General features: G+C 44.4%; 1 protein-coding gene across 1 annotated transcript in view; it reads right to left on the bottom strand.

Moving 5' to 3' along the window:
• VWF (von Willebrand factor) overlaps positions 1 to 6,542 on the bottom strand; it is a 177,036-nt gene extending 170,494 nt beyond the window's left edge. The window contains exons 1-3 of the mRNA XM_081309814.1: positions 6,270 to 6,542; positions 5,299 to 5,353; positions 3,750 to 3,914 (exon numbers count right to left, since the gene is read on the bottom strand). Of these exons, the coding sequence (XP_081165940.1) occupies positions 3,750 to 3,914; positions 5,299 to 5,353; positions 6,270 to 6,527 (478 nt within the window). The 5' untranslated portion in view covers positions 6,528 to 6,542. The remainder of the gene's footprint in view (positions 1 to 3,749; positions 3,915 to 5,298; positions 5,354 to 6,269) is intronic.
• Between the last annotated feature and the right edge of the window lie 9,045 nt (positions 6,543 to 15,587).

Raw genomic sequence — 15,587 nt, forward strand, 5'->3', positions numbered from 1 at the left:
CCTGGAAGCCCAGAGCTGCTTGACCAGGAAGAGGAATCAAGGAAAGGCCCTCCGCTTTGCACCAGGTGGGCCTTCATGAAGAGACATAAACACTCTACCCAGGATGTGAACAAGATGCACAGGCACCCAGAGAGGAATGGGAATTATTTTCAATTTAGAGTTGAGGAAACAGGATGTCATTGGAGAACAATGGAGCAGAAGATGATCATGGGCCTGTGAACTGAAACCGTACGGTCCAAGGTCTGGGTTCCTTCCCCTGACCCCAGGATGCTGCCTGCTCCAAGCTCCAGCACAGGCCCAGGCTCCACAGATTAGTCCCCTTCTTACACCACCTCCTCCTACAATCACCCCAACTCAGAAAAAGTAGCCACCCAATTCTTCTCAGGTTATCAGCACAATTTTGAGTATAAATGAAACCAACATACATTAAATAGCCTGGTTTAGGCCAATAACCTCCCAGAAAATTGACATTCAATAAGAGTAAATTGCTATAAGAAAACAATGACCCTGGGTGGGGGGTGGGAGGGTGTCTTGCAATGAGCTTTTTGGAAGTAGGGTGGCCCTCTCCATCCCTTCAAATTGCCCCAGCCACTGACACCCAGAAATGGGTGGCTGGAGGCCAGGCCTCTGGTACAAACCTGCATGGACTGTGTCGTGGAAGATTCCCATAGCTGTCAACCTGCCATCCAGAGAAACGCCCTGAGAGCCTGGCGGCCTTGTGTCTCCGCCATGTGCATACCCAACAAGCTTCTGTGCATCTGGCTGCTTTCAATAACTCAGGTTCAGATAACACTTCACACTTGCAAATGCTTTAATCTCACGTGAGCCTCACAGGCTCTGCATTTTAGAGAAGAGGAAATGAAGGCTGAGAGACATTCTGCCGCTTCCCCAAGGGCACTCAGGGCAGAGAGGGAATGGAGTCGGCTCCAACTATAGCTCTTTCCATGCTTCCATTTCCTGCTGGAGGCAGAGCCTCCAAGTGCTGGGGGTTATAAACCAGTCAGTGGGCATAAGTTGACATGCCAAGTGCTGGACAGGGCCAGTGTGGTCAAGAGGGCTAACAGGAGGAGGTACCTGAATTTTCCTGCCTCTGAGGGCTCCTTAAGAGGAGAGGGCTCTTGAGGTGGGCTTACACAAGGGAAAGGGACTTTTCCAACATGCTGGCTGGGCTCCCTGAGCCCAGAATGTAGACTCTATGCCTGGTCCTAAGCTTTCATTATGTACTGTTTACTAACCCGCCTCTGGGGTAGGGACACCACAGCAGGACTGAGCTAAAGCTGATCATGGAGTCAAGACAGCAAGCCCCTCCAGGGTACCAGTGTCACCCTCCCTGCAAACTTCACTCAGGGTGGAGACGTGTCATTATCTCTTCTTTCAAAACCTTCCTAACCCTCCATTCCCAACAAACACCCCCAGAGTCATCTCAGTAAAGGGTCTGTATCATCTCCACAATGATTGTTAAGGTGCAGAAATCCACTCAAAATAAACACTGGAGCCACAGGAGGTTGGTGCGCGAGCACCTTCCGCTTCCTGGTGGAGGAGGGGACCCTTTTCTTGTCAGCTGCTTTTCCAAGCCAGTCCCCAGGTGCTGCCTCTGAAGCAAACTTGGGTTCCATAACCCACTGTTCCATGTGCTGTCATGTCCCAGGGAATGTCTCTGGTCCTTTTTACCTCCTGCTTGGTTACCCTGCCTCCCACTTCCCTTCCTGGAAGGCACCAGTCCCTTTGACCCTTCCCCACTGCAGAGACTCTACCTAACTCCTCCCAGCCACTGAATGCAGCCAACTCTCCCTCCATCAGACTTCAGGACCCTGCCCTGCAGCCTCACGGTGTCCCAGACTTACTCCATTCCTGGACTTCTCAAAGTTTGGTCCCTAGTCCAGCAGCAGCAATTAAGAAATTGTTAGCAAATAAAAATTTCATGCCCCATTCCAAATGTACTGAGTCAGAACTCTGGAGGTGGAGCCCAGCAACCTTGTAGTAGAGCCATCTAGGCGGTCACCATGCCGGCTGCAGTTGGAAACCACTCCACCACAGGTTTCACCTCATGAGCACACATTCTTCCAGCCTCTCCTCTTTGGCTCATGCTGTCTCCACTGTGTGAAGCACCCAACCAAAGCCCCATTACCCAAGGATCCTCAAACGCCACCCACTCTTGTAAACATCTTTCTTTGATACAACAGAGCCCCTGGCTCCTTAGGTCCCCAACACCCAGTAAATATTGACAGAAACCCCACGGAGCTAAGTGCCAGGAAACAAAGATGAGCAAGGCATAGCTTTTGTCTTTGAGGGACTCACAAAGAAATGGGAAGAATGGCAGGACACTGAAGCCATGGTTGTGATAGGGTATCCAGCAGATGCAGGGCAGGTGGCAGAGATGGCCCGAGGGAGCAGCTAAGAAGCAGGGGACACTTACAGTCATGACCATGGTCAGCTCACTGAGCTCCCAAACACAGCCTACTGCATGCTGGGCACAGAGGACACTGCATGGATCCACTCCATGGCTGATGGAGTAATAACCCCAAGAACCCTTCAACTTATACATTATGGAAGGGCATAAGTGTAGCAAAAAGAATCTCTTCCTTGACCAAACTTGAGTCAGGTCCCACTGAACCATCTTCTAGACTAGTCCTGACCTTAGGATCTGTCCTTGACTCACTTAGTCCTGATTGCCACTGAGTCAGTTTAGCCAAAATCCCTTACCTTCTGTATATGATCAAATTCCTTATCCCCCAACCTCAGTATCTGATCACCCTGGCCTGCCTTCAGTAAGATTCCTGTCAAGTTGGTTTAGCCAAAAAAAAAAAAAAAACCCTTACCTTGACATTTCCTCTGTCACTGACCTCCACCCAACCTTCCTTGGATCTAAATTCCACTTTTCCTTGTATTTGGAGGTGGATTTGCAGTAGTGCCCCTTGAAATGTAAAGGTCTTTCTTATTGTTTTAAGAAGTTTCATGAATTTTTCTTTAATGGCCTGGATCTGTGTCAGCTGCCACCTCAGCTCCCCAAAGAGGACCCTCTTTTTCTTGGCTTTGTAGCATCCCTTCCTCACACCTCACAGCTGATTGAGTCTTAGTATGGAAGTCACCAAATCATAATTCTTCATCAATGCCCCCAGCCCCACTCCCAGCCTTGGAAACTTCCCTCTCTCTTTAGTAGAGGAAACACCCTTCAAGGAGAAGCCCAAGATTAAATCCAGCTCCTCCTTTTATTTTCTGTCAGGCTTTGGGGAGAATTATACAGCATCCTTGGGCCTTGGTTCTTCATTTGTAAAACAGGGGTGACATTATTGACATTCTAGAGCTGTTGTGGGGACCCAGAGAGAACATGGGGGCAGAACCGGGGCATTTCTAGGAACAAGAGATGTGCAACATAAGCTAGAAACTCTGAATTCCACAAGCCACCGAGAAAATTATTATTTCCTGTTTCAAGGAATTTTATGTATTCCAAAGTTCCTTCTAGATCATCATTTTTCTTGATGCTTTGTAGCTCCTGAGGCACTGCCTGGACCTGTTGGCTGCAACCACTAAAGAAGCCCAAAGTTTCTCTCTATTCCACCAGGCTTCCATGGAGAGAGATTGGAGAAGCCAAAGGAAGCCAGGTGTCATAGAAAGGGCACTCCCCACCATACTCTCAGCAGTGATGTTTGAGTTCAGGCATGTCTGAGAATTGGAACCCTCCCTGCATGCCAGGGCTGAGCACAGCTGGCCCCTTCTCTGAATTCCTGCCCTCAGTGCCTGGTACTTACCAAGAATCGAGAAGGAGTGTTCCTGGCAGTCCCCGGCCAGGAGGTAACTGCACACTCCTGCAAAGCTATACATGTTTTCATCAAAGGTGTTGATGAAGTCACTTCCAAAGAGGCTGCACCGAGCCACGGATGGCCGGCCACTGGCCCTTTCTCTGCAGAGGGTGTCTAGATGGAAAGGACAAGGGTGAGCAAAATTGGAACCATCATCCCAAATCTCTCCAATCTCATGAGGCTACATCTGAGGGAAACTGGGCTGTGGGGAGGTATTTTCCATCCCAAATAAGAATAAAGCTATTGCTTTCAGTCCTGGAATATGGCCCAGAACACGCGGCAGTAATGGAGGAACATTTTTTCAGGAAATCTACTCATTTTAATGACTTAACTCTGCTCATTTTAATGACTTAATTACTTACTGATTTCAAATGTAATAAGACCCATTATAGAAAATTTGGAGAATACAGAAGAAAACACAAAGAAGTTAAAAATTATCTGTGATCTTACATTCAGCAATAACTAGAGTAAGCATCTGCCTTTTTGTTCTACTTTATAGCATATATACAGTTGTGATTTATTACAAATTTGTGATCATCCTGTGCAAAACCATTTACAAACCATGTTTACTTCTCAATATATTGTAAAGAATTTGTTGTGCCATTGTATATACTTCTAAAATGTGATTTTTAGTGGCTACTTCACATTCTACATCTAAATGTATATAGGATAACCTCTTATTATTTGGTTCTTAGCATTTTCTCAAATACTTTACTCTTATAAAGAGATTGCAATGAGCATCTTTCTACATATCTACTACTATATTTTGAGCAGATTAAACTTTAGACAGATCAGACTGTGTGCCTGTCAGAGTTGTGAAATGGTAAAAGTTCTCTCGAGAGCTGACTCCCTCACTAAGACACCATCCACCTGGCAGAAACATGCAAAGAACATGATAAGTGTACATTTCATTACAGACTAATCTGTGGGGAGCAGGCTGGATGCTACTAACCTGAGCTATCTAAATGGAGACACTCCGGGTCAAAAGTCCTTCCCTACCATTTACAATCTCAAAATTTCAGCAAGGGAAGAAAAATAGTGTAATAGGAAGAGAGCAGGCTGGGCACCCAAGAGAAATGATCTCTGGTTTTGGCTTTGCATGACTTTAAAGCAATAATTTCTCCTCTCTGACCCTCGGTCTCTTCATCTATACCATAAAATGTTCACTAGATGACCTCTACAATTCCTTCTGAAACTAACCCTCTAAGAATTTAATTCCTTCTTTCCCATCCTGTGCTTCCATCATATAGGATGATTCTGTGCATGCTTATCTTTTCTACAAGAGGAAGGCATTTGCAGGCATCTGGTCTCTGAAGAATACAAGTCAGAGGCAGGGGGTTCTGCAAAACCTTCATAGGAGGCAACCAGTGACTGTGAAAGGCTCACTGTGCGTCTAACATGGGACTCACACAAAGGTGACCTGCAGACACACCTGCTGATTCCTAGAAGGGGGTTACTCCAAATGACCCTGGGGCAGGAGTGAGGACTTAGTACCTACCTGACAATGTAAAGACCAGAGCAAGCAGCACCCTTATAAGTCTGGCAGGAATCATCTGCAGAGAAGCAAGAGAAATAAACTGTTCTTAATTCCCATAGATGGCTGCTGGTATAAGCTACTAACAATGCATAAAGTAGGAAAAATAATTTCTTAAAGCAAGGAAAGAACTGATCACCATTGGTCCATTTCTCATTTGAACATGGGTTACTAGTCCCAAAACTGCCCCCAGGCCAATGCAGGCCCAAGTGTAACAATTCCTGGGAGCCACACCCCTGAGCACCCTTCCCCAGCTAACAGTCTCAGCGCCAAAACAGAAGCGAGAAGCACTGTCAACTCATCTTGGTTCCTGCAGGGCATCCTGCCCTCTCATGTCCCTATACCCTGCTCCAGTAGCCAGGAGTAGAGGCACACCCAAGTCCTTCCACTCTTGGCAGAAATGGGGAAACTAGAACTGTCTTACACTTTCATTGCTACCACAGGCACCCAGAGAAGGTGCAGGAACTACCAATTAATTGCTTACTGATCACTGGTCCTGGGCCATGAGAGCCTCCAGAGCAGAGGCACACTCACCTCCATCCCCAGAGCCTGGCAAGGTGCCAGCACCTAGGACATGCTCAATAATGTTTGCTAAGTTCAACTGATAAATGGACCCCATCAGCCCTGGGTCCCAGAAAATTGGTCCCTCCCAATGCACAGGTGTATTGTACCTCAGAGGTGAGGGCAAAGATTGGTCCAGGCTTGTCTGAGTGAAAAGTACAAAGTAAAACCCAATTGCATGAAGAAAAGCAGCCACAGGATATCCAGAGGCAAGAAGACAAAGAGGCATTAGGATAGTCCAGTCTTTGAATTGCCTTCCAAACAAAAACCTTTCTAGTCCAGAGATGGAGATACCCAGCCAGGGTCCCAGGGCAGGGATCAGCCCTGCATCTTTCTCCCACAACTGCATCAGTTCTCCTTCCAAAAGATCATACCTTTGCCTGCAAATAGGGGCTGCAGGTGTCTCCAAGATCCCTTAGGAAACGCAGCCGCTGCTCAGTGGTGCCACCACCCCTAGGCCATTCTCCCAGCAGCTGCTGAGGCTGGATGGATCTGCTGCAGCTCTGGCCTGTTTTGCTGTTAAGTAGTCCAGGGGCTACAGAGTCCCCGCAGCCAGGGGAGATAAAGCCCAAGCTGTGACGTTCACCAACCACCCCCCCCTTCCCCACCACAATAGCTGTGAGCTGCCACATCAGGGCCCTGGCCTCCTTTTAATTACCAAAGGGAAACAATGACAGGAAATAGTATTAGAAATACCTCCAGGATGATAAGGCTTTGAACAGCTCAGAGGGAGACCTCCTGGAAGCTGCCTTCATGAGCTTCCTTGCCCTCCCAGAACGCCCCCCACTCCCCAGCCCCATGCTTGGTCCCTGGTACTCCCAAGTGCCCACACAGACAGGCCTAACCAGGAGTACTGGTGTCCCCACAGGGAGAAAATCAGGCTAGATCAACAGGGCTTCTGGACCTGGCTTCCAGGGCTGAGATTCCAGAGAATTTTGAAAAACACCTCAACCTGAGCCAACTTAGCTGCTGAGCGGGAGGAAGGAACGTGTTAACACTTCCTGTCTACCCAGGTATGAACCATCCAGCTGGGGCGCTCAACAAAAACAGTCCCTCTGGGTCCTGGCCAGCGTTTAATGGACAGGTTAAAGATGAAGGTCCTGGTCACAAGACCAGGCCTTTGTAAAATAATGGGTGTGGAAGTGATGGTTTGATTCTAATATTCCTGCCCCACCAAAAAAAAAAAAAAAAATTGTGGTGCTGGGGATGGAAACCAGAGACTTGCACATGCTAGGCAAGTACTCTACCACTCAGCTGCACCCCCAGCCCTCCAAAGACTCTTCTACCTCACTTCTGATACACTGATTCTTCCTCTAATGTTGCACACATACTCACGTATCACACACATACATACATGCAAATACACATGTGCATGCAACCACTCATATACACATGCACAAACACGCTCAGATCCCTCTTCCCAACTCCTATTCCCAAAAGCCTTATTCTCAACATTGTCTGCCAACTAATTCTTGCTAAAAAAGCTAATAACATGGGCAGAGAGAGGCAAGGCAGGAAGTGACGCCCTCACAGTGGGATTTCCAGCTCTAAGACCAGCAGCCTAAGACTTAAGAGTGTTTAGAAATGAAACCCCACATCGGGCTTGGTGGTTCATGCCTGTAACCCCAGGGCTCAGGAGTCTGCAGCAGGAGGATCCTGAGTTCAAAGCCAGCCTCAGCAATGGCAAGGCACTAAGCAACTCAGTGAGACCCTGTCTCTAAATAAAATACAAAATAGGGCTGGGGATGTGGCTCAGTGGTCGAGGGCCCCTGGGTTCAATCCCTGCAACCCTCCAAAACTGGAAGCCTACCTCATTGCTTCTCACATGATAACACCTGCGCTAAAACTTTCATGAGAAACACTGTGAGGCAAAAACCCATTGTTGTAGAATTCTGCACACAGTGCCTTATTTTGAATGCCCCTAGCAGCAGACCCTGAGTGTTTTAGTGCAGATAATTATGTGGAAAGGCAGGAAACAGCAGCAGGGAAGTGTAAATGTGATAGGGAGAAGGGAAAGCCACCAGTAAAAGTAAATGATGTTTATTAAGCCCTCCACCCAGGGGCAACTGCAGCTGAATCCTGGGGGGGGGGGGGAATCTGGGAAGTAAAGACATGGACCCTAATTGTCCCATTCTTAGGTCAAGAGAGTGAGGGTATTTCTACACCTAGCACTTGTAGCCAGTAGCAAAGAGATGGAGACACCGTAGTCTAGAAGAGACACAGAATTAAGGTCAGAGGGCAGTTGGAGTGAGGGCTGTGCCATCTAGTCAACATAGCTTAACCATTCAGAGAGAACTTAGGGTCTTTCTCCCCCCATAAAACAATGGGTTTAACATGATAGTCCTTTCTGAAATAACTACTAAAGCAAGTACTTCAGAAAGAAGAAAATGAAGCACAGCAAGAAGATGTCAGAAGAAAAGACAAACAATGCATAAAACAATAAATAAATATAATTGAATTATAAATCAAAGCAGAAAACCCTTTGGGAGGCAGGGGAAGAAAAAGAAAAGGCTTTGGGTAAAAGGCAACACCTATTCATAGAAAACAAGAAAACAAAAACATTTTAGTAACTTACAAAAAGAAAGGAATATCCTTGACTTGAAGAAACAGAGCAAACCTCACAGAGTAAAATGTAAGCCACCCGGCTTTTAAAAACCAGAACAAGACTAGGATGCTCAGTGTCATCACTGGATGACATTGGATCAGATGCACAGGTGGGCACAGTAAGGAAAGAGGAGGAAATACAAGAACATGGCTTAGGAAGGAAAAGGCAAAGTAGTTATTATTTGAGTATATGAATGTATCACTCTGGAAGAAAATGTGGAACCGTCTATTAAATTTAAAAATGTTCCTACTCATAACCCGGCAGTGGCTTTCCCCCAGGTGCACAAACCCACATGCCCAGGAAGTTCACTGCATCCCTGACTGTACTCACAAAGAAGTGCCAACGAGCAACCAAAATACACTTCAATAGAAGAACAAACACATTTTCATGCAGCTAAACAATGAAATACCAAAATGGCAGTGAAAAAAAAATCTAGGCTACATGATCAGCTTGGATAAATCCTCAGAGTAATGGTGATCAAAAAATAAAAGCAAATATCAGAGCATATGTGATAGCATTATGTAAAGACCATGTGAAATAAAACTATGTGGTATTATTTTGTGTTTAATCACGGTAAAATTAAAATATGCCTATATTTAGGTTATTTATTCTGGAGAGGAAGAGAACATAATCCAGAAAGTGGCACATAGGGTCTGTACCTCTCTGTATGTTTTATCTGTTTAATCATTTCAAAAATATGAAGCAGTAGCCAGATACAGGGATATGTGCCTGTAGTTCCAGCTACTCGGGAAGTTGAGACAGGACGATCAAGAATTCAATGTTAGCCTGGGAAACATAGCAACTCCCCACCTAAAAAAAAAAAAAAAAAAGCAAATGTGGCAAAATGTTAAGATGGGACCAGGCTGGCTGGAACCCAGGTATTTTTATATTATTCTTGCTAAGTTTCTATATGGCTGCTATTTTCATTAGAAACTAAAGCCCTGAAGCCAAGTAACCCAGCGGAGTTGACTTTGTCTTGCAGATAGCAAGGTGAACAGCATCCCATGCATAAATATTTACCCACACAACCTATCTCCTTCAAATTCCTAGAAGCAAAAGAAATAGCTGGGTCAATGGACCAAAAATTGTTAAGACTTTTATATCCTTCCAAGAATTATACCAATTTACCCTTTCATTGTTTTTTCTTATTTGGTCACATAATGAAGAAAACCTGATATAAGATTATTGTTTTAATATTGATTTCTTGGGGATTAGGGGAATAGTGTCCATTTATATTCTTTTGTTAATTTCTGGTTCATGTCATTTTCTACTAAGATGCTTGTCTCTTCCTGTTGACTTGTCAAAGCTCATGAAAGATTAGGTTTCCTTTTCTCTTATATTAACATGTGGTTATTTCTCTCAGTTTTTCACTTCCCTTTAGTATTTATTTACAATGGTTTTTGTTTCTGCTTTTGTTTGGGGGAGGTGTCTTTGTTTTGCTGTCTGGGAGTTTGAGGACTTGTTTTCTTTTGTTTGTTTTATTTTATTTTTGGTTCTGAGGATTGAACCCAGAGGTGCTTTATCACTGAGCTACATCCCTAGCCATTTTTGTGTGTATGCTTATGTGTTTTATTTGTTTGTTTCTTTGTTTGTTTTGAGACAGGGCTCACTAAGTTGCCCAGGTTAGCCTCAAACTTGTGACTCTCCCACCTCAGCCTCCAGAATCCTGTGATTTCAGGAATGGGCCACCAGGCCCAGCTTGGGGACTTGTTTAATGTTATTTTTTCGGGGCTGGGTAGCAGGTGAAAGATAGGACAAAGCACACAGAGAGACATTCAGAGACACACACTCCCTTAGATGTCCAGCTTTCCTAGTTGGCCCAGGACTGAGGAAGTTTCGTGACAGTTCTCAGCAATCTGGGACCATGATCACCCTATATCCCCCTAATTCCCTTCTCAGGAAAATCCTGACCAGTTTCTTGGACCACATTCCAAAACTATTACAAAAGTTTTAAACATTTTATCTATTGTGGAGAATATGAATCATAGTCCACAAACTTCCATTTGCAAGATATTTCAATTACTTTATTTTCCTTACATCAAATTAAAACCAACTTTCTTCAGTCAAGAGGATTGCAGGGTGCTCAGTAAACAAGGTCAAGAACCTCAAATCTTCACTCCATCCTCCTGGCTGCTTCCTCTTTGCCAAGCCCACACAACGTGTAAGACCAGCAATCCAGCAACTTCCAGGCCTTTTCAGCAGGACCTCTGAGTCCAGCAGCTTCTGGTTCCCCAGGCTGCTGCTTCAGCACTATCATGAGCACCCAGAAAGTAGAAACCAGGCAGAAGCAGACTGAGGAAGGCCCAGGGCCAGGCCAGAGCCCCTCCACCCTACCTCCCTCCATGGCTACAGGGACCTCCTTCATCTCCAGCTCCTGCCTGAGTCAGCACACCTACCTCCCCCTGGGTCCCCATGTCACATGCCCACCCTTGACCCCACACCAGTGCACCCCAAAGTGTCTGCTCCGTCCCCATTGGTGCCTCTCCAAGACCCCTCCTAAGCTCAGCTTGTGCCACCCCGCCATACAAAATGTCCTGTCTCTCACCCTGCACCCCCCTTCCTTTTCATCCTTTTGTGTTCCTCCCTACAAAAGAAAGGATTTGTCATTTGTGAACACTTTAAAAGTACCAAGAACTCTACTCAGGGTGTAATATACATTTATTTAATCCTCCAGACTAACTTTCTTAGAGCTGCTGGAACAATCGCCCATAACCGGGTGGCTTAAAACAACACAAATTTATTCTGTCAAGGGAAAAAGTCTGATGTCTGGGGTCAGCAGGGTAACACTCCCTCTGAAGGCTTTGGGAGAAGGCCTTCCTTGCTTCTCCCAGCTGCTGCACCTCCAGGCAGCCCCTGGCCTGTGGCTCATCCCTCCATCCTCTGCTTCCACCTCCACGAGGCTTCCTCTCCTCCCCATCTCTCCTCTGTGTGTCTCTCATAAGAACAGTCGTCATGGAATCTAAGGATGACCAAGGAATGCAGTATCTAAGGTGAACTCCTCTCGAGAACCTTAACAACATCTACAAAGACTGTTTCCTAATAAGTTCACGTTCACAGGTTCTGGGGATTAGGACAGGGATACATCCTTGGGGGTTCGCCATGCAACCCACTGTACCTTCTAACAATCCTGTGAAGTAAACATATGATTACTCTCTGCTGTGGCTTAAATGTGTCCCCCAACATTCATGTGGTGGAAACTTAACAAAAATGCAGCAGTGTTGAGAGGAGGGACCCTTATAAGGTGAGCATGTCATGAGAGCTTGGCCTTTATGAATGGGTTGATGCCATTCTTGCAGGAGTGGGTTAATCACCACGGGAGGAGAGGGTTCCTAATGAAAGAATGAGTTTGGTGCTTGCATTTGCTCTCTTCTCTCTCTCTCTCTCTCTCTCTCTCTCTCTCTCTCTCTCTCTCATGAAAGAATGAGTTTGGTGCTCACATTTGCTCACTGTTTAGCCTTTGGGCCACCTCCAGCCATCTCTACTGAAACTCTCATCTTTTCATGCACTTTTTTCAGATCGGGTCTTATTTCTTCTGATCTGAGATTTCCTAGAACAAGGTCCGTGTCTTACTCTTCTCTACATCTTCCCACGTGTTTAGCATGGAGCAGGGCACATAAGCCCCATGTGTGCTTGCTGAACTTCCTGCTAATAGAAAAATAGTGTTGGATAATTTGCATATGTTATAGAAATGCAGCCGCAGGGCTGACACTGTAAATAAGTAATTGCTCAACAACAGAGGAAGTTGTCATTTGCCCCCCAGTTTATTAGCACAAATGTAAACAGCACCCCATTGCCTTGGTTGGAAAATCACACAGGGAAAATCACAGGATCACTCTGCTCCTGGGCAGGGATGTCAAACTGTGTTCATATTTTCATGTGGCATTCTAAGATTATGACAGGTATACACTGTTTATGTCTAAATGACACTCAAGTTTCTCTTTTATTGAACTGTTACACCCTCAGATAAAATACTGAGATTATTTGGGGGTCCGGGTATGGTTCCATGGTAGCACACTTGCCTAGCATGCACAAGGTTCTGGATTCCAACCCCAGCATGCACACTCAAAAAAATTCATTTTCTCTAAATGTAGGTAAGCAAAAACAAATACAGCTGGGATTCTGCCCTCTGGTGACTCCTGACCTGCTGGGAAGAGAGCTGCATAAACCAACTGTGGCAGTGAGTGGACACCAGGTGGATTCAATTGCAGGTTGCTGCATGATCAGCTCTCCAACTCTCATGCCATTGAGCACGCCCAGACTGGTGCTGCCATCCCAGGTACCATTGTCTTAGAGAAACCTGCAATCAGGGTCCAAACCGTCAAGCATTACATTTGACAGCTTAATTCAGGTGCCTTAATAGATGTTTTATACAGAATGTAATCGATCCATTAGGAAATAAAAATCATCCAGGAAGCATTTTCTAAGAATGTTTCCATGGAAGTTTTTGGTTTCCCAGAATTACAGAGTTTTTCACTCATAAAAGCATGCGGTTTGAAATAAAAGATAGAGCAATGAAGCCAACAGCCCTGAGCTACATGCAAGGATCTGAGCTACATTTATGAAGAGTCTGGGGGCTGGTAGCATAGCCTGCTGCTCCAAGGCCCAGAACATGTCAACTCTTCTATCACCCATGGTGCCTTCTTGCCTCCTGTGAGCTCATACCACGATTTGGCAAGAACTCATAAGGTATCTTTTTGTAATTTTTGTATATTTTAAAAACATGCCATGTGCTGATGCCTTATCTCCCTAATCAGACCACCAGTTCAGGAATGGAATTTTGAAAGTGTGCTGCCTTCTCAGACCACATTCCACCTCCAGACCCAAAGGCAGGATTCTTGGCAAAAGGGACCCTCCAAATTGGCACATCTCAGCTCCAGGCTTGAAGCCTTTATGAAAGGGTTGATGCCATTGTTCAGGTGTGGGTTAATAACCACTGGAGGAGAGGCAATAAACTAGAACTCTGCATCCAGATAGAGAATCCACATTATTCTCAGCCTGGCAGGTCCTCATTCAGCCCTCCAGCTGACCTGCCTTGCAGGCTGGGTACATGGGATGGGGCACTCCCCTCTCAAGTGAGCATTTCCGGGGACAGAGGAGAGCCCTGTATCCCCCACACCATGGACATGGAGCTCCAATACCTCAAATTACATACTGTAGGATTTCACTTATTATATGCTCATATAATTATTTTATATTACATATAAATTCCACTTATTTTATCCACTTATTGACAAAATTATAGAAGCAGAGGACAAATTAATAGTCGCAGAACAGAGAAGAGGATGAGGGGATGAGAGGAAGGTGGTGGTAAGCTATAAATGGGCAATAAGAGAGGCTTTTTGTGATGGATAGTGAATACACAAACAACTACAGGTGATAAAGTTATGAAAAACTAAACACACAAAAATGAATACAAATAAAACTGGTAAAACCTCAGTGTCCTGGTTCTGATATTCTACTATAATTTTGCAAGGTGTTAGCATTGGATCTAATGCTAACAAACAATGGATCGCCTAGTATTATTTTGTGGGGGCGGGGTACTAGGGAGTTAACCCAGGGCTCTCTATCACTGATCCAAACCCTCAGCCATTTTTAAATTTTTTTATTTACTTATTTTTCTGTCTGTTTGGGGCCCCAGGGATTTAACCCAGGGGTGCTTAACCATGGAAACGCATTCCCATCCCTTTTTTATTTTTTTTGTTTTGGAACAGGGTCTCCCTAAGTTGCCAAGGCTGGCCTCAAATTTGCAATCTTCCTGCCTCAGCTTCCTGAGTTGCTGGAATTACAGGTGTATGGCACCGTGCCTGGCTCCCATATTATTTCTTACTTCATGTGAAGCTATCATTTTCTCCCAGTAAAAAATTTTAATTTAAGTTGTTTTTTAAAAAGGCAATAAACTAGAACTCTGCATCCAGATAGAGAATCCACATTATTCTCAGATACATATGAGGTATTTGTCCCAATAAGCCAGAACTTTCCTGAGTTTAGTACTAAAAGTCCTTCATCAAACTCATCTCTCTCATACAAATTGGGATGATCGTCACATTAACATTTACAAAAATTGATTATGCCCAGTTCTCAAAACAAAACAATTCTCCACACATTTCAAAGGATAGGTAACATAAACACCATATTCTCTGAACACAATACAATTAAACTGAAAAGTCAGTTCAAAAGATTTTTAAATCCCCTAACATTTGAACATTTTAAAACACATTTCTAAACAACTTAAAAGTCAAAAAATAAGAGAAAGTTATGAATTCTTAAAGCTGAACAATATGAAGATATTCCATTTAAGCAATATTCAGAGTATTTAAAGATACAATGGATGTGTTCTCTCATGATCTCAAACCTTAAAGCTGGAAGGAGGACAAAAATGTCACCATGAGCTTCAGGTGCAGCACAGTGGTACAGCACTTTCCTAGTGTGCCTGAGACCCTGAGTCCTATCCCCAGTACCACAAAATTTCTTTTAAAAATATTGCACCTGGGGCTGGGGTTGTGGCTCAGCAGTAGAGCACTTGCCTAGAATGTGTGAGGCCCTGGGTTCAATCCTCAGCACCACATGAAAATAAATAAATAGAATAAAGGTATTGTGTCCAACTACAACTAAAAAATAAATATTAAAAAATATATATATGGCACCTTTTTATAAAGCAACCTGGCAACATGGAAAGTACCAGACTGCTTTAAAGTGTCCATACTCTTGACTCAGTAAATTCCACTTCTAGGAATCTATCTTAAGGCTATAATTTACAGTCAGGGCTAAGATCTACATTCCAGATAGCCACTGTAGCATTGTTTCTGATTGTCAAAATAAGTGTAAGTGTTCTAAAGTCCCAGTAGGAGAGATTAGTCAAATAACACTTGGCATTCAAATAAGATAGCTTATCACGTAGCCATGAAAAACAATGTTGAAGAACAATTCTTAATGACCAGGGGAAAAAATTATGATATAATCTTAAGTGAAAGAAGATATAAATATGTCAAAAATATATAGTAGAGAACCCAGAAAGAAATATGCTAACAGGTTTGCACTATTATCTCTAGATGGCGGAAGATTGTCATTTTTTTATTTAAAATGTCTT

The sequence above is a fragment of the Spermophilus citellus genome, assembly GCF_964194105.1.
Source record: "Spermophilus citellus genome assembly, chromosome: 10".
NCBI lineage: Eukaryota > Metazoa > Chordata > Mammalia > Rodentia > Sciuridae > Spermophilus > Spermophilus citellus.